The sequence below is a fragment of the Neofelis nebulosa genome, chromosome 18 (assembly GCF_028018385.1).
Source record: "Neofelis nebulosa isolate mNeoNeb1 chromosome 18, mNeoNeb1.pri, whole genome shotgun sequence".
Taxonomy (NCBI): Eukaryota; Metazoa; Chordata; class Mammalia; order Carnivora; family Felidae; genus Neofelis; species Neofelis nebulosa.
The window spans coordinates 2011000-2038190 of NC_080799.1; the positions used below are offsets into that span (position 1 = coordinate 2011000).

The 27191-nt window shown below is 56.0% G+C and overlaps 1 protein-coding gene and 1 long non-coding RNA gene across 9 annotated transcripts in view; one reads left to right on the forward strand and one right to left on the reverse strand.

Annotated features, from left to right (window-relative positions):
* The window catches only part of IQCE (IQ motif containing E), a 40755-nt gene extending 15221 nt beyond the window's left edge, over nucleotides 1–25534 (reverse strand). Inside the window, exons 1-15 of one of the 8 annotated variants that reach the window (XM_058711830.1) lie at nucleotides 25148–25254; nucleotides 24821–25020; nucleotides 20277–20324; nucleotides 18889–18934; nucleotides 15283–15411; nucleotides 14367–14501; nucleotides 13441–13511; nucleotides 9366–9479; nucleotides 9191–9241; nucleotides 5897–5967; nucleotides 4944–5016; nucleotides 4691–4740; nucleotides 2839–3002; nucleotides 1443–1498; nucleotides 115–314 (exon numbers count right to left, since the gene is read on the reverse strand). In XM_058711830.1, the coding sequence (XP_058567813.1) occupies nucleotides 115–314; nucleotides 1443–1498; nucleotides 2839–3002; nucleotides 4691–4740; nucleotides 4944–5016; nucleotides 5897–5967; nucleotides 9191–9241; nucleotides 9366–9479; nucleotides 13441–13511; nucleotides 14367–14501; nucleotides 15283–15346 (1049 nt within the window). In that variant the 5' untranslated portion in view covers nucleotides 15347–15411; nucleotides 18889–18934; nucleotides 20277–20324; nucleotides 24821–25020; nucleotides 25148–25254. Of the gene's footprint in view, nucleotides 1–114; nucleotides 315–1442; nucleotides 1499–2838; nucleotides 3003–4690; nucleotides 4741–4943; nucleotides 5017–5896; nucleotides 5968–9190; nucleotides 9242–9365; nucleotides 9480–13440; nucleotides 13512–14366; nucleotides 14502–15282; nucleotides 15412–18888; nucleotides 18935–20276; nucleotides 20325–24820; nucleotides 25021–25147 lie in introns of all 8 variants that reach the window. The other 7 variants (XM_058711825.1, XM_058711826.1, XM_058711827.1 and 4 more) reach the window with 7 other exon arrangements.
* On the forward strand, nucleotides 21821–23757 carry LOC131501530 (uncharacterized). Its single transcript, XR_009256820.1, has 2 exons — nucleotides 21821–23026; nucleotides 23149–23757. It is a non-coding gene; the product is annotated as an uncharacterized LOC131501530 (long non-coding RNA).
* Nucleotides 25535–27191: the final 1657 nt, after the last annotated feature.

Genomic DNA, 27191 nt, shown 5'->3' on the forward strand with positions numbered 1-27191 from the left:
GGCCAGCAGTTACTACGAGGAGCTGAGCATGTCTCCCGAGTGCGCCAGCACGGCTGGACTCCCGCCGCGACCCCCTTCCAGGGCGGAAGGTGCTGGCTGAGCCTTGCAACCTACTCTTTCTCCTGAAGCTGCGTCTGCAGCGCGTCCCGCTCGCCTCTCAGGCTCCGCACCGTCCCCCGGAGACGCTCGCTCTCCTGGTGCCGGCCACATCTCGGCTGCCGGGGCACGGTGGAGCTGGACGCAGACTGCACCGGGGCGCTTGACTTGACCTCTTCTGAAGCCTGTGATGTGGGGCTTTCCATCGCACTTATTTTCTGGGGGCAACAAAGGCATTTGTTAGACTTTCTTTCTCATTTCCCTTTGCGGTTGTGAAACCCAAGGAAGAGCGTGACCAATGGAAACTGGTCCCAGGCGCGGGTGTGGGCCAAGCTCTGCGTGTGACCTCACGCGCCGGGATGGCACCACGTCGCCGGAGCCCGGTGGGGAGGTGAAGAGCACCCTGCCCGCAGAGCCCGGCCTGGCACGGTGGGGGCAAGGCACCGTTAACAAGACGGAACGGAGGGCGCGTGGGAGGCGAGCTCATACGCTTTTCTTTGGGCTCATTGACCCTACCATTTCTTCAGGATTTCCGACATTTCCAGCCTCTGTGCTTTTCATCTCACATGACAGCCCGGTTTTGCCAGCTGAGAGGGACTGACTGAGCGGCCCCAGCTCCCCGGTGATGGTGGGTGTCTCAGCCGAGAAAGCCCCACCCCCGGGCGACCTTCTCTCCTAACGAGCTTTCTTCTCAAAATACCCACAGTGCATAAAACTCAGGTTTTCTGCTGTGTAGATCTGTAGTTACTTGATGCTTCCTTCCAGGTTTACTCCGCTCAGCCAAACCAGGGGACAGCTCTCACCGTTTTAGCAGACCAGGCAGCAGACGCGGGCCCTTCTGACCCACTCCAAACAAGCGGACTGAGTACTGACCACAGGAGTGAAATCAAATCTGCAAACCCACGACAGGTATGAGGAAGTATTAATCTCCCCAACTTTCCGATGATAAACAGAGTGTTCCGACTCAACTATTCAGGCCGCCTGGTTTCTGGAAGGCCCTAGGACGACTCAGATATTCAGGCCGCCTGGGTTTCTGGAAGGCCCTAGGACCATCGGCCTCCATCCCGGGTGACACAAGGAGTCCAAAACCGTGGGCCGTGTGACCGTGGCTTTGCCACCTGTGACACCAGGGACAGGAACGACACGACCCGTGGGTCTCGTCCAGACCTGCACGGAGTCTGCTCATTCCCGTCTGCATCGCGTGCCATGCGGGGGACAGCCACCATGCATGTGCTGAGAGCATTCTGTGAGCAAAGGGCTCATCTGCGTCCCCACTTTACAGGGCGCCGGCTTCTGGCGCTCGGGCGGGTCCTCAAGGACGGGCAGCTGAGAGGCGCACCACTCACTTTTTCCAGCTCGGCGATCCGTCTCAGCAGCCGGGGCTTACTCCACTCCGTGTAACCTGATGGAAGCAATGGCTTTGAGAGGTGAACTTGGCACAGCCATCCCGATGGCCCCGTCAGCCCCGACCGCCCACCTCTAGCACAGCCTGTGAGTGTCCCCTTCCGCCGCGCGGTGCCTGGCAGATTCGTGCAGGAAGGGTGCCTCCCAACGAGGGAGTCCGTGCCCACACTGTGGAGCTGGCCATGCCGATGGCCTCCTAAGACCTCAGTGTGACATCCACACCTGATCGTGCGTGCCGGTCCGAGACAGAACTTCTCAAGGCCACACACGAGTCCGCGCTGGATCCTCTGCCTTCCTCCCTCCTCCCGGCACTTCCTTCCCCGGCGCTCTGAGCTCCGTCACCGTCACCGCCACCGCTCACCCTCTGCACCCTGCTGCGTCGCACCAGGGGCTGGACCCCAGGCCCTACTCTGCTCTCCTCACTCACTGGTGCGCTCAGTCCCAGCCCGGCCCTCTGCTGTTGCCCCCCATGTGGGCACCTCCTGCTGAGGCCTCTGCCCTGAAATTCCGGATGCACCCACCTCCACTCGGGACACCTTTTGCACACCGCAGACTTGACACGTCCCCATTCCCAGACCTGCTCCTCTCTCCGTCACCTCCACCTCACAAGGACACCCTGTCCTTCCAGCAGCTCAGATAAGAGCTTTGGAAGCCGGCTCCTCCCTTCTCTGAGGCATCCGGAACCTGGCCACCTGTCATCCCTGTGGTGCCACCGTGCCCGGGGCCGCCAGCAGCCCCCATGGGGACGCCACAGAAGCCCTGGTCTTCCCACCCTCTCTTCTGCACACGGTCCATTCAGCACTTCTCACCTCTGCCCCAGCCCCCAGGGCCCGGATGTGGCCTTCACAGCCTGGCCCCACGACTTCCTTCCGCCATCATCGCCACCACCCTCCCACTGCCTACGTATGCTGGGCACACTGGCCGTGGGCATGGCTGTCCCCGAAGACCCTACTCACAGGTGCACGCCACTGCCCCCGACACTTGCTGTCCTTCCTATTTCGCTCCGTGGCACTTCCTGCCACCAGACCCATGACTGACCTGCTGGCTTCTCCCTCCCAGTACGATGTGGCCTCCACGAGGGATGTCTGCTTTTGTCTAGTGCCCTCCCCAACCACCTGCAAGGGTGCTTGGCTCACAGCAGGTGCTCCTTAGATATCAGAGTCAATTTTGGTGTTGCCCAGCAGTACGCATCTGCATTTCTGGCAACTGAAATAGGGGCGTGGGGTTGAGCGGGAGGGTCAGACTCTCCCGTGTTTTGCCACCTGCGTCCCTCCTCAAAGAACCCGAGACACGGCCTCTCCTCGAGCGCCCCTCCGCGGGTGGCTCCCGGGCCAGTACCCTTCGTGGTGGAGACGGTGGGGGAGTTGCTCAGCACGCGGTCCAGGTCTTCCTTCAGGCTTTGGTTCTCCTCCGTGAGCTCCTGGACGCTCCGGGACAAGCTCAGGAGGGCGCTGCTCACTTTCTTCGGCCTCTTGACGCCCAGTCTCTTCTCCCCCGGAGACCTGGGAACAGCAAAGCCAAGGGCTAGGTTTGGGTTTCTTTTTTTTTTTTTTTTTTAATTTTTTTTCAACGTTTTTTATTTATTTTTGGGACAGAGAGAGACAGAGCATGAACAGGGGAGGGGCAGAGAGAGAGGGAGACACAGAATCGGAAACAGGCTCCAGGCTCTGAGCCATCAGCCCAGAGCCTGACGCGGGGCTCGAACTCACGGACCGCGAGATCGTGACCTGGCTGAAGTCGGACGCTTAACCGACTGCGCCACCCAGGCGCCCCTAGGTTTGGGTTTCTAAACCGGCTGGATAAATGCCTTCAAGGGGGGCAGCCACACGGCACCTGTGGGTGCCTGTCTGTGGCTCAGAGTGCTCTCTGCAGATATCTGCAGTGGAACAGGGAACGCTGACACTTAACTACAAGGAAGCAAAGTGCTGTCCCCCAAACAGAAATCTGTGCTCATCCGTCAACCTGCAGAACAAAACACTGTATTCGATACTAGTAATATATTTTAAATCGTATCACGAAAACGTTTGTGGGAACTCACGTTCTCTCTCGTTACGTAAATAGCCGTACAATAGCTTGATTTGCCTCTTATCCTACAAAGTCTAAAATACAGTCGGTCCTCATTGTTCAGATTCCGTATTTGCAAATTTGCATTCTTGCTAACACTTACTGTGTGACCCCTTCACAGTACAGGGCCATGGGCTGGGTGGTGGACAGCCTGAGGGACAAGTTCCCGGTGGCGGGGGTGGGGGGCAGGAGTGGGAGGCAGGGGCGGGGGGGGGGGGTTGGGGGGGGCAGGCACCCGGCTTGGCTTTCACTGCCACCCTCAGGCTGTCCACAGGCGGCACCTTCACAGCCTGTTGAGTGCATGCTTTTCACACCTGGGTGCTTTCATTGGTGAGATCAGGGTTTAAAGCAGTCCCCTTCACAGCACTCGGGGGCTGCCCCATGTTCCCGCCGGGGCTCGGGAGAAGGCTGCGATGGGCCCCGTGAGGAAGCCCGTGTGTGAGGTGCTGGCTGACACGTGAATGCACAGACACGCTAGCGGAAACAGGTTGTGTGCTGACCAGCGGGTGACGGTCCTGCGGCCCAAGGCACCCGCTGCAGGAGCCTACGCGGCACGCGCCCCGGGGGCGATGGCTTAGCAGATGCGCCCATTCCGTGTCTGCGGACGCTTTGCGGGGCTCGCCTGCTTCAAAGAGCAAAGCAGCGGCTGTCCTGTACGGAGAAAGTCTGCCAACCCCGAAAAGAAGGAAGGGAAGGCCGTGCCTGGCTCAGGGCGAATGCCTGATTTGAGTTCGCAGCTCAGTGCCGAGGCAGTGATGTGGCCAAATCTGTGAAAAGGGAATCTTCGAGACGGGGAAGCCCTGATGTCTCTAATAAACTTCTTGGGGGGAGATGGACTTGTACTTGGCATTAAACGCCTTCTTAATAAGGAAGCCCTGCTTGGAACAACAGCGCTTTCTAATTCTAAGCTGGGGGCTGTTACATAGCAGGAATTAAGGACTCAGAGCATGGGGAGGTGAACATGCAGTTAGGAGCCAGCACGTGGCTGTGCGTCACCGTCCCAGATGGAAACCGTTAACAGACTGATGCAGGTGTGTGCACTGCTCCAAAGAGAAGGGCAGTGCACGCAGTTCCCTGCGCTTTCAGGACCAAACATGAAACACGGTTCCCGAGGAGATGATCATACTTCTTTCCCGCGGTCTCGGAGCTCGCCAAGAGAGTCTGGAGACGATGAATCTGCAAACGCGAAATTAAAATACGTTACGGTACAAAACGAGCACGAAGGAGAACGTGCTCTGAAAAAGTTGTGATCGGGTTCCTGATTTCTGCCTACGTTGCTGGGATTCACGTTCAAGCTGAGACGGAACGGAAGCGCAGGGTGCCAGGCGTGGCGGGCGACCGCCCAGGTCACTGACTCCCCCTCCCCGAAGGGCACGCACCTCCTCATAGTACGTCTCCATGGCGATTCTCATCTCCTCCAAGTTAGTGGTCTTCATATCAGTCTGCAGTTTGCTAGAAACCCAGTTCACAGTTAGTAGGGCGGCGCCGGCCCCCCCGGGGCAGAGCAAGGGCAAGAGCGCCTCCCAGGACGTCAGCGGAGGAAGGGCTTGGCAGAAGAGAAGCGGGCTGGGCGCAGACCCACGGAGAGTCCTCACAGCCATGGGCCCCCTTCTGTGCAGAAGCAGACTCCCTAAAGCTATTCCTCGCTAAGGGGGGGCTGTCGTGGAAGAAGCGGGGTACCCGTGAAGCCTGGGGCGAGGACAGCCGCCTCTGGGGGCGGTGGGAGGCTCCTTCTGTGAGGAAGGAGCGTCACCCCTGACCCGTATTGCCAGCACCCCCCACTCAGCATCCAACAGACTTCAGATAAAAAGCTCTAGCAAATCAAGGGGCAGAGTTCAGGGTGCCGAAATACAGAAGAAATCAGCAAATAACACAGATTTTTACAGGGGACGATTTCAGCAGGGGAACAGAGGAGGGACGCAGGGAGAGACAGCGGAAGGGGACTCGGGCGCCACCAGGCAGGACTCTGCTCCGCGCGGCACCACCGGGACCACACGGGACCGAGGACAGAGAGCAGGGCTCAGATGCAGCGGGAACAGGAAACGATGAGAGGGAGACGCCGTTCGGGTGATGTTTGAAGAGGCAGCTAACACTTGCTTTCGTAGTTTTGGCACAAAGAGGATGCTGGGACAAGGGACGTGGGACGGAGGCTGGCGGGTGGGGACCGGGGGTGCAGTCCCAGCAGACGGAGCACACACCGCCGCCGGGTGCGAGGGGAGGCGAGCGGGCACACGGGCTGGCTGCGGCCAGCCTCGCCAGGGCCCGGCCGAGGAGACCCTGCGGGGCCCGCTCCCCCCCGGCCCACCCCCTGCCCGCGCGCGCGTGCCCGTACTTGATCGTGTTGTCCTTCTCCTTGCACTGCTGCTCCAGCCTCAGAATCCTCTGCTTTAGCCCGCTAACGACCTGCCAGTTGAACACGCACACATCAAGTCGACGGCTTCCGCGGTCCACGAGCTCCCCCTCCCTCCTGTCCCCAGGCTGGGCTAGGCGTCCCCTGCCCGCTGACCCTGCCCCACTTGGTCGCCGGCTTCTCCCGTAGTCCCTAGCACAGCAAAGAAAGGGCCTGACTGTCCGGCTCTCGGCGCTGGGCGGGGCGGGGGCCGGGTGGGACAGGTGCAGAGCCTCCCCCCCAACCCCCACGTTCCACACCAGGAACGCACGGATGCACCGCCATCACCAGATTCAAAGGACAACTGTGTCCACGGTATCCCCTTGGGAGCGAGCAGAGCTGACCCCCCACGACCCTGAGCTTCACTCTGGGGCACGGGAGACCGCGTGCGTCTCGTGGTTCCTTCCCTCTGCCAACCCATCACTGTGGGAGACAGCACGCTTGCGCTCCTGAAAGAATATCCCCTTCTTTCTTTCTGGCTACCCAAACACCTTTCCGGTTGGATTTTAAACTGATTTTCAATTATGTTTGGTAATACATGAATACATCTTCTTGGGGAAAAAATGAGAACACGTATCAGACTATGGCCCTTGACCTTAACCCCCCTCACCTAATACTGTCATCAAGCGAATTTGTGTCCTCTAGACCTTGTGTCGTGCATGTGTACCCACTGACATTACAGCATCCTACCGCACAGGCGGCCACGTGGTTTTCTCATGCCACGAATGGTCCTGGTGGACCATCCCTGTGGGGCCGCACCCCTATGTGACTCCTGCCCGATACAGTCATATAGTGTGGACACCCATTCCTCGATCGATGAGGCTTAAATTGCTATTTACGACCAAGACTTCAGTAGAAATCACCCTTCTTATGCATACGTGCAGACGTTTCTTGAAGGGCGATGCTCACCAGCCCAGTGCTCACCAGTCCAGTGCTCACCGGCACCTTGCTCACCAGCACAGCGTTCAGTCATAGGACACAGCAACTCCGAAGGGCGATTTGGCAGCGGGTGTTAAGGTGGAAACTGCACACACCCAAGGATCTAGAATTTCTACTTTCAATCAACTTTAATTTTAAAAAAGCCAGGGTGCCGGGGTTGGCTCAGTCAGTGGAGCATCCGACTCTCGACATCAGCTCTGGTCGTGATTCCGAGGTTGTGGGATTGAGCCCGGGGTTGGGCTCTGTGCTCAGTACAGAGCCTGCTTGGGATTCTCTCTCTCTCTGTCTCTCTCCCTCTGCTCCTCCCCCACTCACACTCTCTCTCAAAAAGACCCAGAAAACCCACAGCATCAGAACAGAAATGCAGAGCCCTTTCTCTAAAAGTATGCATTATTTACAAAATTCTAAATCCTCAATCACGCAGCCATTTCTGAACATAGCTGTACTCATTTATATTCTTAAAATTTTTTTTCTTCTGAAAATGTTTCCATGTGGCATCATTCAAATTGTAATGGCTTCTCCTCAATGTTCCCCCCCCCAAATCAGGCAGCTATAAATTTCCTTGTGTAAAAGGCTTTTTATACTGGAGTTTTTCCCTGAGACACAGCCCGAAAGAGAGCAGTACCGGGCAAACGGAAAGCACAACTTCACGGCCATTCCTCTGCTCGGTCACGCCAACCTAAAACACGGTGTCTCAGCTCTGAGCATGCCCGGTGTTCTCAGTCCTGCTGACGCTGGTTTTGATCATTTGTGTTTATTCTGCTGGTTTAAGGCGTGAGGTTTTACTCAGGGTAGCTTAAGACGTCTTTTCTCCAATATTAACTACCGGAGGAACAGTGGGGACCAAGGCATGGTGCTTGTGGATTCACTATAAACCCAACCTGGGCAAATCTCTCTCTCTTAAAAAAAAAAAAAAAAAAAAAAAAAAATTTTAATGTTTATTTATTTTTGAGAGAGAGACAGAGAGTGAGTGGGGAGGGGCAGAGAGAGAGGGAGACACAGAATCTGAAGCAGGATCCAGGCTCCGAGCTGTCAGCACAGAGCCCGACACGGGGCTCAAACCCACAAACTGCGAGATCACGACCTGAGCCGAAGTCGGATGCTTAACCGACTGAGCCATCCAGGCACACCATGGCCAAATCTCTTAACCTCAGTTTCCTGAGTTTCAAAGTGGGGATCGAGGGGCACTTGGGCGGCTCAGTCGGTTAAGCGTCTGACTTTGGTTCAGATCACGGTCTCGTGGTTCATGGGTTCCAGCCCTGTATTGGGGTCTCTGCTGTCAGCACAACGCCTGCTTTGGATCCTCTGTCTCCCTGTCTCTCTGTCCCTCTCCCGCTCACACTCTGTCTCGCCTTCTCTCAAAAATAAGTAAACGTTAAAAACAATTTTTTAAAAACAGGGATGGAGTCCCTATCACAAAATCCAATGAGATTATGCTCAACTGTTCGCTGTCTAGGAGTTGCTATTAAGCTGAAAACGATTTTCTTGTGGAAACACTCCGATCTGTGCTCACGCCCTGAAAATACCTCCTTCGTGCGTCCTGGGAACGGGGCCGGTGTTAGCCACCTGTACAGAGCCGACTGCACGCTTTCCGTACAGGTCCGCGTGGATTCTGTGTGTCACACTGGTCAGCGTCCTCCCTGCTCCCCCATCATGTTGACTCAGTTTCCCCTGTAGTCCCGCGGGGCTTTGTTGCAAATGTCGCGTCATCACACCCGAAAGTCACACCGTTGATGTTATTTGACTCCTGGGGCTCAGTGCTCTCAGAATCGGATCCCTTCCAGGTCTGTCTGCATCTCACTCTTCTCGAGAAGTGTGCTTCCTTGACTCAGCAGGTTTCTTGTGGTCCTCCTTCTCCACCGCCGCAGCCCTCATCACGGAATGGCGCCGGTGCCGTCACCTTGCTTCACTCGCTGTGCTGTGTGTTACGCGGCCCCGTGGCAGAGCCGGTGTGTGTGTTAGAGTGTTAAAGGCTTTATCCTATCCCGCTTTGTTTCCTCAGCGTCTCTAGTTCAGTGTGGTGACGGGGGACGTCACCACCGCGACCGCTGTCCTCTGCTGTGCACCTTCTGCCCTGCGCGGCCTCTCGGTCTCCCCTCACGCCCCCAGCAGCGCCCGCAGCGTCTTGTCGTGAGCTCTCCGGCTCCGCGGATGGTGCTTTAGGGGCTCCTGGGCCCTGGCTCCCTGTCACCCCTCTTGCACGACTGCATTAGAGGAAAGGCGTCCCTCAACTCGGGGCTGTTTTGAGATTCAGACTTCGGCGGGAAGGTTATCGGTCCTGCTGGAGTCGGTACTCACCCAGCCAGCATCGGGCCTTTTCTCTGCCAGAGTCCGAACAAAATCCGGGTCCTGCGGCAAGCAGACGGAGAGATGAAGGCACTGGCCGGCGGCCTCTCCCCCCTGCAGCCCGAACAGCGGAGCCTGCGCCTCCCCTGCTGCGGCCGGGCGCCACCGCTGCGGGGCCGCGACTTACTCGGGACGGGTCCAAGAGCTGCTGTATCTGCCGGTCCTTCCTGCTGTTTTCCTCCTCCAGGCGCCGCAGCCTTGTTCTCATGAGGTCCACGTCACTTTTCTGCACGTGCAGGGACTGAGAGGAGACAGAACCACACACACACACACACACTCGTGCACACGCGCACCCCAACACCCAGGTGAAACACAAGTCAGAGCAGAACTCGCGAGGTGGCCCGGTTCCCGGTCAGGGCGCGTGCGTGGCGCTGGGGGGAAGGAGGCACCTGGTGCCTGGGAACCAGGGGGGATGCCGTCAGGTGCAGGACCACCCGACGTGAGTAGGAACACCCCCTCCCTAAAGGCAGCCCCACGCAGGCACGCCGCTCTCTCCCACGCCCACCTGAGGGAGCCCACACGTGTCACAGCACGTGTCACCAAAACTCATCCGAGGCTAACGTCCACTTAAAACTCTTGACCTCAGCTCGGGCTTGGGGGGTCAGATGGGGGCCCCTGCCAGTTGTTACCAGTCTGCGGTGAACGGAGGGAAAAAGCCTGAGCAGCTGATTTTTCACGGGACTAAAGTGATTCAATTCCACAACCGCCCTCTTTAGAAAACTCTCCTCCCTCCTACTTTGGGCTTCTGTCGTCCTTTTAGGAAATGGTGATGGTAGGGGATTTTTAATTTTTGTTTTCCACGTCCTCACTTGAAAAGGCCTTCTCCCAGGGCATGAAACCGCGAGGCCTGGAGAACACGAGGTTCAGACGTGGCCACAGCCCGCACGGGCACAGCCAGGGCACTCAACCAGCTTCCGGCATCAGCCTGCATCCGAACTAGCCAGTTAACCTGGAAACACCCTTCTCCTTCCAGGACTCATGAGGCGTAGAAGAGAGACAGTGCCCGAACGAACCCAGCCCCCACCACTGGCAAGCGGACTCCCAGTGTGCACTGCAGAGAGAGAGGCCGGACAGGTCAGCTGCAGGCCTGCCACTGGCCGGACCGCCATAGCGCTCCAGGAGACGAGGGGACCCTGGCACTCGGTGAGTGTCTAATGAATAGGTCAGTTCGTGCACAGCCATCGGGAAGGAGAAGAAATCTAATAATGGGAATTCTGCTTCCGGAAACGGGGTACACTCAGTGTTCCCTACTCCTGCGGCCGTGGACACTGTATGTAAGACAGACATAAGAAGGCTCAGAAGGGTGGACAGAAGACAGACTAGGCTGGGGCTCAGGACCCAAGCAGGGACTGCAGAGCCCCCCAGTTTTCCTGCTGCCTCACGTGTTCTAAATTTTTTTTTTCAACGTTTTTTATTTATTTTTGGGACAGAGAGAGACAGAGCTGAACGGGGGAGGGGCAGAGAGGGAGACACAGAATCTGAAACAGGCTCCAGGCTCCGAGCCATCAGCCCAGAGCCTGACGCGGGGCTCGAACTCACGGACCGCGAGATCGTGACCTGGCTGAAGTCGGACGCTCAACCGACTGCGCCACCCAGGCGCCCCTGCCTCACGTGTTCTAGACGGGAGTGCTGGGGAAGCCAACAGCCTGGACAAGCCCACGGGCACAGACAGGAAAGGGGCAGCCTGGCCAGGCAGAGAAGGCACGGGTGATAACCGCTCCACCCTCAGGCAAACACAGCAGAACCTTCAGGCCTCACCCCTGCCAGCGAAGGCTGAGCCGGGAGCCAAGCCCCCCACCCCTGCCAGGCTGTAGTGAGGCACCCTGCCTCCTTGCGGGGGGGGAGGGGGGTGGGGGGGAGGCCTGCTAGAGCATCAGGACTCTCACTGTCCAGGGGTAATGAGGCCACATACACAAAATAAAGTGGAAGACTTAAATCCTAACCTACCAATAACTACATTAAATATAAATGACCCAAACAAACCAACTAGGAGATAGGAAGTGGCAACGTAGATTAAAAAACACGCCCAACTACATGTTGTCTACAAGAACCTCATTTTAACATAATGTGAAAGGAGGTCGAAAGTAAAAGGATGGAAAGAGAGATGCCAGCGAAGCATTAACCAACAAAGGCAGGAGCGGCCATGTTAGCATCAGACAAAGCAGAATTCGGAGAACAGAAACGACACGGCGACTCTACAGGCCAATCCACAGACAAGACAAGAGGCCATAAATGCGCCCTCGTCAACGAAAGAGGTAAGACGTGTGACTAAAGAGGAGGCAGAGCTCCCGCCACAGTATCACATACTGCATCAGTCCACATAGAGAACATTACCAGGATGCCAGAATTATAGAGATGGGGAGAAAAGCCAGTGGCCGCCAGGAGTCAGGGACGGGGAATGGGGTGGGAGGCAGGTGTGACCACAAAGGGGCAGCTGGAGGGACAGCATGCCCGGTGGCATGGGGCAGCGTGCGTGCAGGGACACGGGTGCACACACGCGGCAACATGGCACGGAACCGGACACGTGCACCAAGTCCACGTCTGCGGCCTGGCTTTGACACTGCGTTGACTGCTGGGGGAGACGGGTGCGGGGGGGCCTCTGTGCCATCCCCGCCACTCCCTGGGATGTTCTGCACTCGTGGCCTCTTGCGGGGTGCCGGCCGTGGCACAGAGTACTCCCTGGGGCCCTGCGCCGATGGGCGCACCCGCGTCGCGACTGTGAAACCGTTCCTGTATTATCCCCATTTTTCAACAGGAAACTGAGGCACCACTTGCCACAGAAAAACAACTCTGAAGCTCGGAGTCCTGGAAATGAAATTCTCCTCCCCCTGCGTTTAGAAGCCTAGACTGATTTTTCCCATAAGTCCGTGACGGGAAGTTTGAATAAAGTCAGTATCATTTTACCCAGAGACCACTTCCAGCTCCAGAAGATCCCTTTCAAGACTGCTACTGCAGTGATTATTCAGAGTTCAAAATGAGGGCTCTCCCCACAATAACTCTGACACACAGCTGTCCTCAGGACAGGGAGTGCGACGCTCCAGCAGCACCTTCACTGCTGGGCAGCTCCCATGGGGGGGCAATCTCTGGACGGCCCCTGACATCGGAGCATCTTGTCTGGGCCGCCACAGAAGGGCTGCGTCTCACGCACGGGGGCCCAGAGCGGGGGCTCCTCGGGTAAGATGGCTCGGAGACTCCTCGCCGTGGCCGGGCCCCTGGGCGTGCTGGCTGCCCACGCCCCACCTAACCTCTGGTGCCCAGACGGGCCGTGGCCCTCCGGATGCGGAGGAAGTGAACCCTGGCCGCTTGTCCAGGGGCACAAGTATGCACGTGGATGCTAAGAGCGGTGTGGCAGCAGTGGTTCCGTCGAAGGCGATGAGGGTGGCGATAATTTATTCCGGTGCAATTTACACCGTAAGGAGTAGGAGGTAGCACGGGGCAGCAAAAAGAGCCTTGGCCTTGGGAGGCAGGTGGCCTTGGGGGAAGTCCTCATTCTGCTACTGGTTGACCTGGGACAGGCTACTACCTGGTCTGAATCTCGAGGTCATCACCGGCTAAGAGCCGTAAGCTCCCTCAGACTCCCGTAGAGACCCACTGAGCTAGGGAGTGGGGACTGTCTGGTTACCACCGAAGAGTCCACACGTGGAAGGCTACTGATAACAATGACGCCAGTGGCCTCATCTGATGCCGGATCTCCGTGCACAGGGCCTGTGATATCAATCCCGTCTTTCCCATTTTCCGTGCCGTGCTGCTGGAGCAGAGCACACATGGAACCTCAACAGTGGAGGCCTCTCCTGCAGCGGGCTCTAGGTGGGGCTCCCAGCTTCCAAGGCACGGGGCCAGGGTTTAAACTCAGGTGCTCCTCGAGGCGCCTGGGGGCTCGGTAGGTTAAGCGTGCAACTCTTGATTTTAGCTCACGTCACCATCTTGAGGTTTATGAGTTTGAGCCCCAAGTCGGGCTCCGTGCTGACGGTGCGGAGCCTGCCTGGGATTCTCTCTCTCCCTCTCTCTGTCCCTCCCCCATCGCACGTGTGCGTGTTCTCTCTCTAAAAGTAAATAAACTTAAGACAAAACAAAACTCGGGCGTCCCTGCAAAGCTCACGTTCTTTCCATACGGACGCATCTCGGCACTGATTGTGACTTTCCCACCCGTGGTTACGGAAGGCTCTGGTCTAAAACCAACACAGGACGGACAGAAATACTACCTTCTTCAGCTCAGTGATCTCGTCGTACATGTCTTCCTTCTCTCTGTACACAGGGGTCCCGGGAGAGTGACCTGGAGGGGGACACGCAAACGTCTGAAAAGATCATCTGAAGAGTAGACGGAATTCTTGGCTGTGCCTTAAGAAAATCCCGGACGTTTGATAAAAAAGAAGACCAAAGCATTTCACCGGTTTGGCTGGACCGTGATCATTCCCGGAACATAAGGAAACCAACGCCGACAGTGAGTGGAAGGGTGAGGCAGGAGAGAACGGAAAGGTGTGAACACAGGGCTTGCCTGCAGGAAAAGGAAAGAAGGGGGACAGAAGGAGAAGGGATACATTTAGATTCTAAATCGCAAACAAAACAAAAAGACAAAGACAGACAAACGGCAGCCCTTCCAGCGCTGACAGAGTGAGGCAGAGAAGCCGACTCGGGTCTCCGTAATGCACCTGATAGACTGAGACTCTACAACATTTAAGCCCAAAGTAGAACTCGGAGCCAGCAGGAAGGGGTTGGCAGGGGGTCAGGGTGACAGGGGCTCACCACGATCCCTGTGGAGGCCCACGAGGACAGCCGTGAGAGCCGGGGAGGAGACATGGGGAGAGACCAGACAGAAGGACGGAGACAGGACAACAGACCCAGGCTTTCTGGTGAGATTTGGGGTTTTCACTACGTGCAACTGTTATTTCTAGTACTGTCCATCCGATAAATCTCAGCAAGCCTCCGAGTTACAGGGGCAGGCCCGACTGGAGCCTGGGGACACGTCACCGTCACGTTAGGAGGGCGGAGCGGACTCGCGGGGTCCCCGTCCTCTCTCCACGGTCTCGTAGGGACACAGCCAATACAGGAAGCCCAAAATCTCACTTTGTCAAAGGACAGATCCCGAGCTTTCCCTTACTTGTGGCCTCGTCACCGTCAACATGCTCACCATTGCTGGCAGAACGCCTGAGATTGGACCTCTTCACTCTTAAGGCTGCTCTCACATAGTCGGGAGTAGTGCTGGGGGGGCTGGCCCATGCCTGCTCCAAGGTCAGGTCTGACTTCAGGGGCTGGGTCAGACTTCCTGCTTTGAACGTGCATGGATTTAATATGACAGGTACAGACAAACACAACGGAAGGTTTTGCCTCTACCAATCAATGCTCGTGGGCTGAAGAAAGCTTAAGACAACCAGCAGATGGTGGCCATCAGTGGGATGCTGATAAAATTTTTTGGCTCTCAGAAAATAAAGCCCAGATCCGGAGCGTTTGTCTATTTCCACGGTATCAATAGTCCTATGATGTCCAATCTCAGGCGGCCAGCGTGACATCGACCGGCTCACCAAATTCTTAAAAATTTAACAACTGGCTCTTGCGAGTGGGTAGGAGCTGGGCCAGCAGTGCTGGGACGTCACAAGACTCCAAGGATAGCGTGTCACACCCGCAAACCGTCAGAAACCACACTTACGTAAAGATTACGTAAAGATTATGAGGCTCAACGTCTTTGAGAAGTTGAAAAGCAACGTCATGCAAATAAGTCCTATTACGAACTCGCTCTTTTTAAAATTTTTTTTTTTAACGTTTATTTTACTTTTGAGACAGAGACAGAGCATGAACGGGGGAGGGTGAGAGAGAGGGAGACACAGAATCGGAAGCAGGCTCCAGGCTCTGAGCCGTCAGCCCAGAGCCCGACGCGGGGCTCGAACTCACAGACCGTGAGATCGTGACCTGGGCTGAAGTCGGACGCTTAACCGACTGAGCCACCCAGGCGCCCCACGAACTCGATCTTAAATCACCACCCGCCACTCATCAAACCCTCCTCTGGAGCGGGAAGGGCCTCTCTGTTGGACCAACCACGTCCCGCATACCTGGCTTCGAGCTTCCCAGCCACAGCTTCTGTGGGGTTAAGGACATTCTGTTACCAAGAGGCATGCTTGCTGCTGTCCTCAGAGATCTCCAGGATGCCACTTTCCTCGGTTTAGAGTGATAAGGTGACTCTAAAAAGCCAATACATGGTTTCAGAGGGGCAAGGTATCGATGCCTCTCAACATTTGTGCTTTAGTGACACAAAAATGGTACCAGAACATTCATAAGAACATTCTGACAAAAGTAAAAAACATACAGCATATGGTTATATACTACATATTATATAGCTATATCACATAGGTATATATATACATATCTATCTATCTATCTATCTATATATATATATACATGTACATACATACACATATATGTAGTGTATACATACTTATGTTTGTTTTTGGAATTTTATTATAAAGACATAACATAAAAGGCAATTTATCTAAAAACCCAGTCATAATTCTACCAGTATTTGATGTTCTCAGATACAGGTGTATTACAGTCACAGAACAGTGAACACACAATTTTGTGCTTTGCGCTTAACAGTATAAATATTTTTCACTTTGCTACCTAGGGACACAAGTAATACTATCTAGAACTTACTATGTAAAACAAAAAATGTAGAAGAAATGAGAAAAAATTACCTTTCTGGGCATTTTTGATGATGTTATTCATACAAGGGAAACATGTTAAAGTTACTTTTTAATCTGGGATTTCATCTCTTTCATTATGTAAAATCGGACACATTTATGCAATAACTCAGTTGTTCATAAACCATGCTTATAAGTAGCAAAGAAATTCCTGTCTATGGTAAGTCCTGAAAAACCTAAAAAAAAATCTCTAAGTTTTCTCCATGGCTTCAAAATTTAGGGGAGATTTCTCATTATAATTTGGGACGAGAGAACAGACTCGTTAGACCTGGATGCATTTTCCCTCAGCGGGACCACGGCGCCCCGGCTTGGGGGCATGCTTGAAGGCCTCCCCAACCCTGTCCATTTAAGTGCTCACTTATAAAGTAAGCTGGCCGTCAGGAGCAAGCTCCACCAGTAACATTTCCCTCCCTGGCCCACGTGAGCTATCAGCGACCGGTAAGGATCCCTCAGGAAACACGCACGCACGTGGACAAAAGTGGGAAGGCAGAAGGAAACAGGAGTCGGGAGATACGAGATACTTGGGCGAGCGGGGCTGTGAGCAGCAGAGCCCTGGGCCCCGGAATCCAGTCGGGCCTTAAAGAACAACACTGGCTAAGTGAACAGGACACGTGGTTGCCGCTGTCCCGGCCCAGGAAACCAGACAGAAGCACACCTGCTGGGCTGGTGTCCCAAAGGCCGCTACAGGAGTGGGCATCTGAGTGGAGATGGCTCCCCCCGTGTGAGAGGGCTGAGCCAGCCCAGGGAAGGGGGCACCGGGGTGCTGGGGAGAGGACCCTGAAGGTCGGGGGGTGGAAAAAGGCTCTGAGGACCAGGGCTGCGCCATACGGGACTCCCAGCGTGGGCTGTGGGGAGAAAGCACGGGGGAAAGCAGGGTGCTGAAGTTCAGCACCCCTCGACTTCTGGATACTTCTGGGGCTTTCACCGTTCTAAGTTATGTGAAGCACGACTCTGACATTTACAGAAATCAAGATACAAACAATTGGACGATTACTATTTGAAACACTTGAAACGCTGATATTCAGTAAAAACGATTAAAGATGTTCTAACATTTACCTTGTAACCGAAGAGAACTTAAAACAAAATGGTTCTAAAACAAGAAGGTTTAAAACACACACACCGGCCCTTCACATCAATTCTCAATTCCTCCATGGAAGGAGAGGAAGGACATCAAAACCCCAAACTGATAGATTCTTTCTTCGTTTTTTATTTTTTGGAGGGAGTGCGTGAGCACGGAGGGCAGGGAGGTCCAGGGAGAGGGAGAGGGCGAGGGGGAATCCCAAGCAGGCTCCATGCTGATAGCGGGGCTTGATCCCACAAACTGAGATAGTGACCTGAGCCAAAATCGAGAGTCGCACGCTCAACCAGCTGAGCCACCCAGGCACCCCAACAGATGATTTCTTTCTAACGCTTATATTTATCTGTGATACAAAACATAGTTTCTTTTCTGGGCAGGAATTTATCCAATTATGTTCTTCTTGGGCTAATGAAAGTCCAGTCGTGTTCTCTGAGTGCGTCACATACACACAGGAGACGCTTGAAATACACTCGTATAGAAGAAACGTAGATAACGCATACGGAGGTCAGAGACGGCTACGGGCTTTTGGGTAACAAAAGGAAGCCCATCCGGGATTTAAGCTCTCTCGGAAAGGCGTTCCTAAGCATCAAATTCACACGTGGTTCTCTGTGCACTAGAGCAGTGTCGGAACGGCCCGGACAAAGAGAGGCCTGGCTGGCCGTCTGGACTAAAACCCCATCCGCCACGACTGAACGCTTGTGCCCCCCCAGTCGTACACCTAACGCTAACGTGAACCCTAACGTGCTGGTGTCGGGGTGAGGCCTGGGGGAGATGATTAGGTCACGATTAGGTCCCAGAGCTCCCTCACCCCTTCCCCCACGTGAGGTACAACCAGGCCGCGGCCGCCCACAACCTGGAAGACGCCTCATCACAACCACCGTGCTGACGCCCACCCGAGTCTTGGACTTGGGCCTCCAGGACTGTCAGAAGTAAATGGCTGTTATTCAGAAGTTGCCCGGCCTTCCGCCAGCTGTAGGGGCAGAGCAACACCCATCCCCGCAACATCGTCCCTAGCAGGCAGCCACCCACGTGACCACGGCCAAGGATGGTGTCTCCCCGCAGAGGATGGGGAACACAGAACCTGCCCACAGATGCCGCAGGGCAAGCTCACCAGGAAACCACTACACCTGCTCAGCACGGCATCCACAGCAGCTCTGACTCAATCCCGAGGGGATGAGGCCTTCTGGCCGAGGCAGCGTTCGGAAGACACAAGCGGGTTCAGAGGGCGGGGAAAGAACCCAAGAGGCCAGAGCACTGCGTCTGCAGGAGGCTCCTGGGACAGCGGCCCCTGGGAGCTTCAGCCCCCTGCTGGGCCTCCTCCCACGGGGGCCATGGGGGAAGGCAGGGACCCCAAGAGTGCCGGCTCCCAAGACCCCACCACAAGGGCCACGGGGGAAGGCGGGGACCCCGAGAGTGCCGGCTCCCGAGACCCCACCACAAGGGCCACAGGGAAGGCGGGGACCCCGAGAGTGCCGGCTCCCGAGACCCCAACACAAGGGCCACGGGGGAAGGCGGGGACCCCGAGAGTGCCGGCTCCCGAGACCCCAACACAAGGGCCATGGGGGAAGGCGGGGACCCCAGAGTGCCAGCTCCCGAGACCCCACCACAAGGGCCACAGGGAAGGTGGAGGCCCCAGAGTGCCGGCTCCCGAGACCCCACCACAAGGGCCACAGGGAAGGCGGGGACCCCGAGAGTGCCGGCTCCCGAGACCCCAACACAAAATGGAGCCAAGTGGTGGGAGTGTCACTTCTTGATAACCCCAGGTGTTTGAAGAAGACATTCTTGATCTTTCTCCCAAGACATCAGGGAAGGACAGCTTCTAAAACCCTTTCTCTGGGTTAAAGTGCAGAAATTGGAGGGATGAAGGGCCTGGTCATACTTACTCAGTGATGTGGGTGGAGGTTTGTGGAAACTTTTCCTCTCTGCTTTCTGAAAGAAAAGAAACGATGTAAAGCACGTTGAGCCTTCTCGAGGAGCCCGATGGCCCCAAAAGTGAAGCACAGGCATGTTCAGGACGGGTCAGAGCAGGTGCAAGGGCAGCGAGAGAAGAGGTTAACTCAGCAGAGACATGAGTGAAGGCTAAGCCCAGGAAGAAACACACAGCACAGCGAGGTGACCCCGGAAAACATGATCCGTGCGGTGTTCTGGCTGCACTGGGTTCCCGGGAGCTCTCGGGACACTACCTAGAAGCACACTGAAGATGCTACGCGAACAACTATCTTCGGCCCCCCTGACTGTCCTCAGGCCAGTGCCTGCAGCACCAAGGTGTGACCGTCCACCAGGATGGACTCGGCAGGAATACGGCAAGTACAAACCCCACTGGGGAGGGACGGTCCCGCACGGGAGGGGCCCTTTCGGAACACCATCTCCCAGGGCAACCCTGATGCCAAGTGCAGAACTGGGCCCTGCCGTGTGCCCAGGAAAAGGACAAACCTCATCGGCTTCCTCTTAGACAGAGAATCCCTCCTCCCTCCCTTCCAGCAGAAACCACGAGCCCTGCCATCTGAATTTTCCCTGGACATGAGCTGGATCCCTACTCCTCCGGGGAGCATCTCGGGTCCACGGCCTCAGTGGTGTTGAGGGAACACCCCCTAATCTGCAGAGGTCCCTCACTGCAGACAACGGGCGCGTGATGTTCCCCTTCGAGTGCACAGAGCCGAGGTGGAACGGAGACCTACTGGTGCCACGTGCCCTCAGAGCCATGCGCTGAGGCTCATCTGTGACTCTGCCTGCTGGACACGTGCCTTGTGCTCTTTTTTTGTGACCGCGAAGCCGGCAGGCTGCATGTTCTACCCAGCACGGCTCCCCAGACAAACCCAGACCGGCCAGGCTGGGGTCTGCTCTGCCTTGGGACCCCTGCTGGCCACTCTCCCTTCAGGCCACTCCTGGCATCCAGGGGACCCTGGGGCCATCGTGCCAGGACATCACACACTGCCAGAGCCGCGGCTGCCAAAGCGAATCCCTTCTCCAGCCTAGAGCCCTCTCCCCCCTTCATGTTACACCAAAACCAGAAGCAGGATAAGAGCTTAGAATGTGCCTCAAATATACTCTACTCACAACTAACACCCGGATACAAGTTTTAAAATTATAATCACGGTTACCTATACCAACCAAGGGCTCAAAACTCCTCAAGTGCAGAGTAGCCCCTAGAGTGTGTTTTCCGGCTCTAAACGTCACGTTTGCGGGGAAAGAGCCGGGGGCGTGTTTGGGTAACGTGTAGGGGCCAGATAACCAGCAGTGGGATAAGCGGCTGTGCCCCGATCACACTCACCGTCTCAAAGTCAGAGTCAAAGGTAATTGCGGACAGACTGTCATCTCCCTGGAAGAAGAGATGGAAACAGTGAAATTTTAGGGAACCTGCCTGGCCCCCCACGGTCACAAGTACAAAGTGAAAACAGCCCATCCACGGCTGCTGAGACAGTGACTCAAGAAACCCACTCCGAGTTAGCTCAGAACATGCAAAGTGGGCAGCGGCCAGCCCGCTCGGTTGCAGCCCAAAGAACGGTGGCGGACGTGACACAAAGCTCCACCCACTCGGGCTGCTCCACGTCTGTCCATCTAGCGGCACCACATCCAAGGATCCGCTGGCGATACTGAACGTACTGTCGATAAAAAACGGTTGGTTTTAAGGCACAACTAGCACGTGACGATCACAGAGCGTCTTCCTTGAGCACAGCGTGTGAAAATGACGCCCGACGTTTAGGAAGGGAAGGCAGCAGGTTCAACGTGCAGATCCCGTGCCAGATCTGGGGAGACACGGTGGCGACCGCGCCCTGGCATCGCAAAGGACACGCCTGCCGACGGCGGGTGTGGACCCGCTCGAAACCGCACAGAGGAGGAGCGACGACTTTCTCTGTGGACACTGGTCATCATTACTTGTTTAATGGCCTGAAGGCTCAACAGGGAAACGAGGCTACCTGTGTGGCGGACAAAACCAAGGGATCTGTCTCCCACAGGTGCGCTCACCCACCACGCCTTCCCCCTGGCGGATCCTCCCCGCCTTCCCTCCCTCTGCCCGCCAGTCCTGCCAGACGGGACAGGACGGACAGGACGTGGAGCCGCTCCAGGCTCACCTCTTCAGGCTGCAGCAGACAGACCAGGGGCTGCGTTAAAGACAATGAACGCGTTGATGTCTCTGAGCACAGTCTGAGCTGCCGCACCCGTTCCCTGGGCGTCGGGAGCCCGGGGCGGCCGCGGGGCAGGCAGGCGGAGAGCCCGACAGGGCCCAGAGCGGCATCGTGCCTCCCTGCCGGCTGTGTGACGTTGGCCACACCACTGACCCTGTGCATCCCAGCTTCCTCAACAAAGGAGAACATGTTCCTCTACCGAATTTTCAAAAGCGCTAGAAGTATATGTGTACTAAGCAGACACTGGGAAAAAAGAGCGGGTCTCGAAGGAGACGGGGAGTCTGCGGGGATTCAGTACACAGTGTCGGCGAAGAAGGAATACAATACGTTCCCTAGGAGTGGTCTTCCAGAATGATGGGGTGAGGAGCTCGGACGACTGTCTCCTCAACAGACAGCCGTTTAATACAGAAAGTCATCAAACAAACAATCATTTGGGTTTCTGGAAACTGGCCTAAGGGCAGAGAGCAACGGAGGAGATTCACTCAAGAAAATCTACTAAATCTGGGAAAGAACAGTCCGGGGCATCCCTTGCCCCCCCACCCCCACCCCCAGCCCTGTCCCACGGGAACTACTCCAGGGAGATAGGCTCTAGGTGGGTGCAGGCAAGACAGTGGTGAACGGTGGGGGAGATTCCCTGCGCCCAGAAGGAGGGTGTAAGCCCTACCCCAGGAGCAGCCGACTAGGAATTCTAGGTCCCCAGCTTGCTCGCAGGGCAGAGGTTCTGCTCAGGGAGGGTCAGGCCCCCACCTCCCCGCACCACAACAGGACTGTCACTCAAGGAGGCCGTCCCTGCTGTTGGCCCCGTGCGGTAGCACGGGGGACTGGCTGTATTTGTATTGCATGGTGGAGGATCCCAATGGCTCCCTAATTCCAATGCCAAGTTGAAGACAATGGGGACGTGGTGGGGAGCCATGACAGGGGCCTCCTAGCTCTGTGACGGCAGCAGCAGAAAGCCAGTCTGAAGAACAACCAGAAGCTTAACAGAGCCCAGAAGAGCCTTCCTGGGGTCACAGTCGACCTTGAGGGTCAGGGAGGCTGCCTCCAAGTGCTAGACCGCACGCACGTGGCCGTGGGCTTAAGGAGGGCTTGGAAACACTCCCCACACACCTAGACCAACCCTGGCTGAGGGGCCTTAGCACAACCTCGAAGCAAACACTGGCTGCACAAGAAACCACCCGGCCACAAGAGCCGCTCCCAGGAGCCAGGCCTAGAGGTACAATATCTGGAGGTCCGGAGAGCACGTGCGCGTCTAAGGCTGCCCGTGCAGGGGAGACGGAGAGGGGCAACCCAAGCTACTAGTCCCTGGCTGCGGGTGGGCAAAACCGTACAGTCGCGCACTGTGACAGCAGCCTCCAAGCCACACGCACACAGATGCACACATGCACGCACGCACACGCACACACAGGCACACGCGGTGTGACAGGCCAAGGGGCTTACCCACCGCCGTTGATCAAAAAATGGCTTCTGTTGACCCAAGGGTGACCCCTAGGTAGTGAAGTTAAGAGAGACCCAAACAAGACAAAACCTGCAGGGAACCAGAGGCTGCACAGCGCGGGCAGAAGGACCTCAGAGTTAGTCCAGCTAAGTCACTCACCAAACACGGACCACCAAGCAAACACCAAGCCCATGGGGAGGAGGGGTGGCGACCCAGGGTCGCTGTCACATTCCATCTAAATGTCTAGCTTCCGACGGGAAACCATGAGATACCCAGAGAAACAGGAAAGTGTGAGCGTTAGAAGTGGGAAAAAGCAGAAATAGAAACTTCTGAAGGAGCCCGGATGAGGGACTTAGCAAAGACTTCAGAGCAGCCATTATAAATACGTTCAAGCCGTGGTGCTGTGAGGCTGCAGGATGATCTGGGAGGCAGGAGAGCACAGGAGATTGTGAGCAAAAGGTCGGGGGCACGGCTGGGGGGAGAGGAGACCTGAGGTCTGGGCCAGGGGGCTAATAAAGCACGCGACATAGAACCTTACACATAGTAAATGTCTAATAAATGCTCTTCTTGTCTCGTTCTAGAAACTGTGAGCCTTTTTACGAATGTGAGCCTTTTTAAATCACCAGTGGCCCCACTCAGGCTCTACGTCACCCCCGTGGCTCTGTACTGCGGTCAGCGGAGCCGCTTACAGCCGCCGCACAGTGAGGCCCCTGGCACACAGTAATCGCTCTGCGAAAGTTCACGAGCAAGCCTGGAGGCAGCTCTATTCCAAGGGACTTGAGAGAATGGACAGCCTGGACAGTGCCTGCTCTCAAGAGGTTCTTGTCTAACTGAGCACAGATGCAAGCTAGCAGAAAAGCTGCACGTTAGCCTGGACCAAGGGCGTCTCCTAGGCGTGGAGAGAGCTTTGCAACAGTTTCTCCTTGAGACCAAGGCAACATGGCTTAATTTGTTCTGTGTCCTCAGAGCCTCACACGTAAGGGGCTTAGCAAATGTTTATGTGCGTAAGGATGTTTATAGTAGCACTGTTTCTAATAGCTGAACAGCGAAAACAAAAGAGTAAAAAGCAGGGAAATGGGTGAATACAACAAGGGCATCCACAGGTTAGACTTTTTCATATCATGCTCGTGAAAACGTGCGGCTGTGGGAAAACGCTAACAACAAATTAAACAGTAAAGTTTACAAAACGAGTCAAATACGCTCTCAACTTTTTTCAAAGGTGCGTGGAAAAAGATGCATTGCAAAAAGATTGGAAGGAAATCCGCCAGATACTGACCAGGTCTTGTGCAGGTAAACGGACTTTCTAAGTTTTCTCTAATGGTCATGAGTTTTACAATCACGACATAAAACATTACTTTCTAAAGATGAACATAAAACGTTACTTTCTAAAGATGAAGGAGCCGTAGCGGTAACTGAGTCGCGTGTAGGTGGGCGGGCCTCCCAGATGAGGCAAGACTCGCTGCCTTGAGGGACAAGTTCAGTCGCTCCCAGGGGCCAGCAGCACTGAGCCTGGGCCCTGGCTGGCCAGCCCGGCTGAGTGCTGCCCTCTCAGTGAGAAGGAAGCAAAGTGAGCAAATTTCCCTCTGTCTGGAGCCCTCCCAAGGCTTCTCACCCCGCCTGCAATAAAATCCACGCTCCCTGCATGGCCTGCACGGCTCCCGTGGCCAGGAGGGTGCCCACCTTCCATGCACACCCCTTTCCCCCAGGAGGTCCCAGCAAGCTTTCGTGCAGGCGCTGCGCCACACCCCACTCTCCCATCTCAGGACCTTAGTCCATGCTGGTACACGCTTAGTACATGCTGCTGCCCCACTGCTCTCAGGTCTTTACCAGCCTGTCTCCTTCTCGTCCTCATCCAGGGCGTCCTCAGAGCGGCTGCTCCGGGCACCCCGTCTAAAGCAGCCCTCTGCAACACCTCCATCACATGGGGCCTGTTTTATTTTCTGCACAGCTCACTCTCTGATCTTGACGCTCTGTTTCCTGCCTTCTCCTCCCCCAACGGGAATGCCACTTACCCACGTGGATGCCTCCCCTCCAGTAGTGGGCGCACCCAAAACACTTGGAAAAGGCACGAGCGAGCGGACAGCACGTTTGCCCTCACCCAAAGGAGTAAACCTGGGGACGCCTCCCCCGGGGAAGCCTTCTCCCATCAGCGCCGGGCAGGGCACTGTTGTCGGGGCCGGGGGGGTTTTCCCCCTGCACACCCAGGCCGGCCGCTGCCCCCCGCCCCGGAGGCACGGGTGGGCCAGCACTTACACAGTAAGCTCCGTCGCCCCGCGGACCGCGGTAGCAGGCTCGGCACAGGCCGGGGCCTCGAAGGAGGGCGCGGCGTCCGGGAGGGCTTCCTGGAAGCGGCGGCCTGTGCACGGGCTGGCGGGGTCTAGGGGCGGCTGGAGGCTGGGTGAGGGGCGGCGACGCCCGGCCGGCTGCACGCGGGCGGGGGCCCAAGGGTCGGTCTTATGCGGTAACAATAATGGCAGCTGTCACCCGGCGGCCTCCGGCCGTGTGCCCCCTTCCTCCGGACCGCGCCTGGCCCCGAGAGCCGGCGAGCTGGAGGGAGCGAGGAGGCCCGCCCGCGCTTACCGTCTCCGAGGCCGGATCCGCGGTGCCCAGTGACATGGCTGCGGCGCCGCCCGGCCGCCCGTCGGCGCTGCGGGCGCGATTGTCCGGCTGTGCGGCTCCGCCGGCGGCCCAGCCGCCCGCAGCCTCCGGACCTCCCTGTCCGCGCGCCTGCCGCGACCCTGCTGCCATGGTAACCGCGCCGCCCGCACAGCCCCGGATGTGGCCGGCGCCCGAGAGCCCGGCCGACCTTGCGCGTGCGCCGGGAAGCCCGAGGGCCGACCCGCAGCGCGCCCAGAGGGCCGAGGCTCAGAGCCCCGCGGGGCTGAAGCCCCGGGAACGCGCTTAACGGTTCCCGGAGTGCGTCCCCCGCCTTCTCTCGTGGAGGCTCCGCGACAAGCCTGTGCGCCAGTCACAGAGCAGGATGCTGCTGTTTATTAGGTTAACGCTAAAAGGGACAAGGAGCTTGTGCAGGCTGCTAGTTCTGGACACCCGGCGTTCAGAAAATTATCCTCCCTGATCTCTATCTTAAGCTCCAGGGTTCTGATGTAGTAGCCCCACGACAATAAAAATACTGCGTTTGCGCTGCAACTCAGTGGGCATCATGAAGATCTTTAGGAACACTGGGCTCCAGAGTTTATTGAAATTATTATTAGCAAGTATGCTTTTTCTTGCTCCTTTATACAGGTGTCCAAGGGCACCTACTCTGTCCCCTCACCCTGCTTTCTTTTTCCAGCCACCTGACATCTATCATCTACAAGAGCGTTCCATGTCCAGAATGTAAGCTCTCTGGGGCAGGGGCTTGGTTTTGTTCACGGCCTTTTTTTCCATCCCTTGGAACAGGGGCTGGCACAGAGCAGGTGCTCACTATGTATGTGGTGTCCGGGGAGTCCTTATAACTTTTCTGTGCTGCTGTTTCCACAAATGTTGATAAGTGGGTTGTTGTGAGAATCAACTGAGTCGATATCTGTAAAGTGCTTAGAGAACAGTTGCCCATTCCAGAATGAGTGCAGTGTGACACTTCTCTTGGTGGGGTGAACAGATGAATGAGTCCTCACCCACTGTAGCGTGTTGTAGCCGAAATGCTGGCAGATTATTACTGGTCTAGTTCTGGCACCAACATGTAGTACAGGTTCATGGCTCTCTTTTCGTCAGTGTCCTCACTTGTACACAAAGCGGGTGTGGCCCCCCACCGGCACAGAGAACCTGAACTGCTTAACAACTTCCATTTATTTCGAAGTATTGCCCTCATGGAGGACAAAAGCTTTTGCCACCTTAACTCCCTATACCCCTGTACCCCCCGCTCCACTCCTGGAGCTCCACAGTCCCCCTGCCCTTCCTTTTTTTTTTTTTTTTAAATTTTTTCAACGTTTTTTATTTATTTTTGGGACAGAGAGAGACAGAGCATGAACGGGGAAGGGGCAGAGAGAGAGGGAGACACAGAATCAGGCTCCAGGCTCCGAGCCATCAGCCCAGAGCCCGACGCGGGGCTCGAACTCACGGACCGCGAGATCGTGACCTGGCTGAAGTCGGACGCTTAACCGACTGCGCCACCCAGGCGCCCCCCCCTGCCCTTCCTGATTCTGTTTTTCACTTACCTCCTCTCATTTAGTTACAGAGACAGTACATGTCCACGGCTTTTTATCTGCTGTTCTGAATTCGGAAAACTTTTGAAAGCCTTTCAGAATTCATTGGTTGGCAAAACTGTTCTGACCTGAACTCATTTGTCGACAAAAGTCTGAGCTGAGACTATTTATGGTTGTTTATTTATTCCACCTGGAGTGTATATTAATGTGACCGCGGAACTTTTAACACATTATACGGTGTACTGCATCAAACCCTGCTGGGATTGTAATCTCACACACTGTACATGGACCACATAGGTTCTCTTTAAGTGTGAACAATTATGAATTCTGACCCATGTGTCCCCAGAAGTTTCAGGTAAGAAATTGTGGGCCTGTATAATCTGGTATTCAGCTCTGGAGTCAGAATGCCTAGGTTCAGATGTCAGCTGTGCCAGCCCACTGGCTATAAGACCTTAGGAGTTCGCCTCTATGCACTTCAGTTT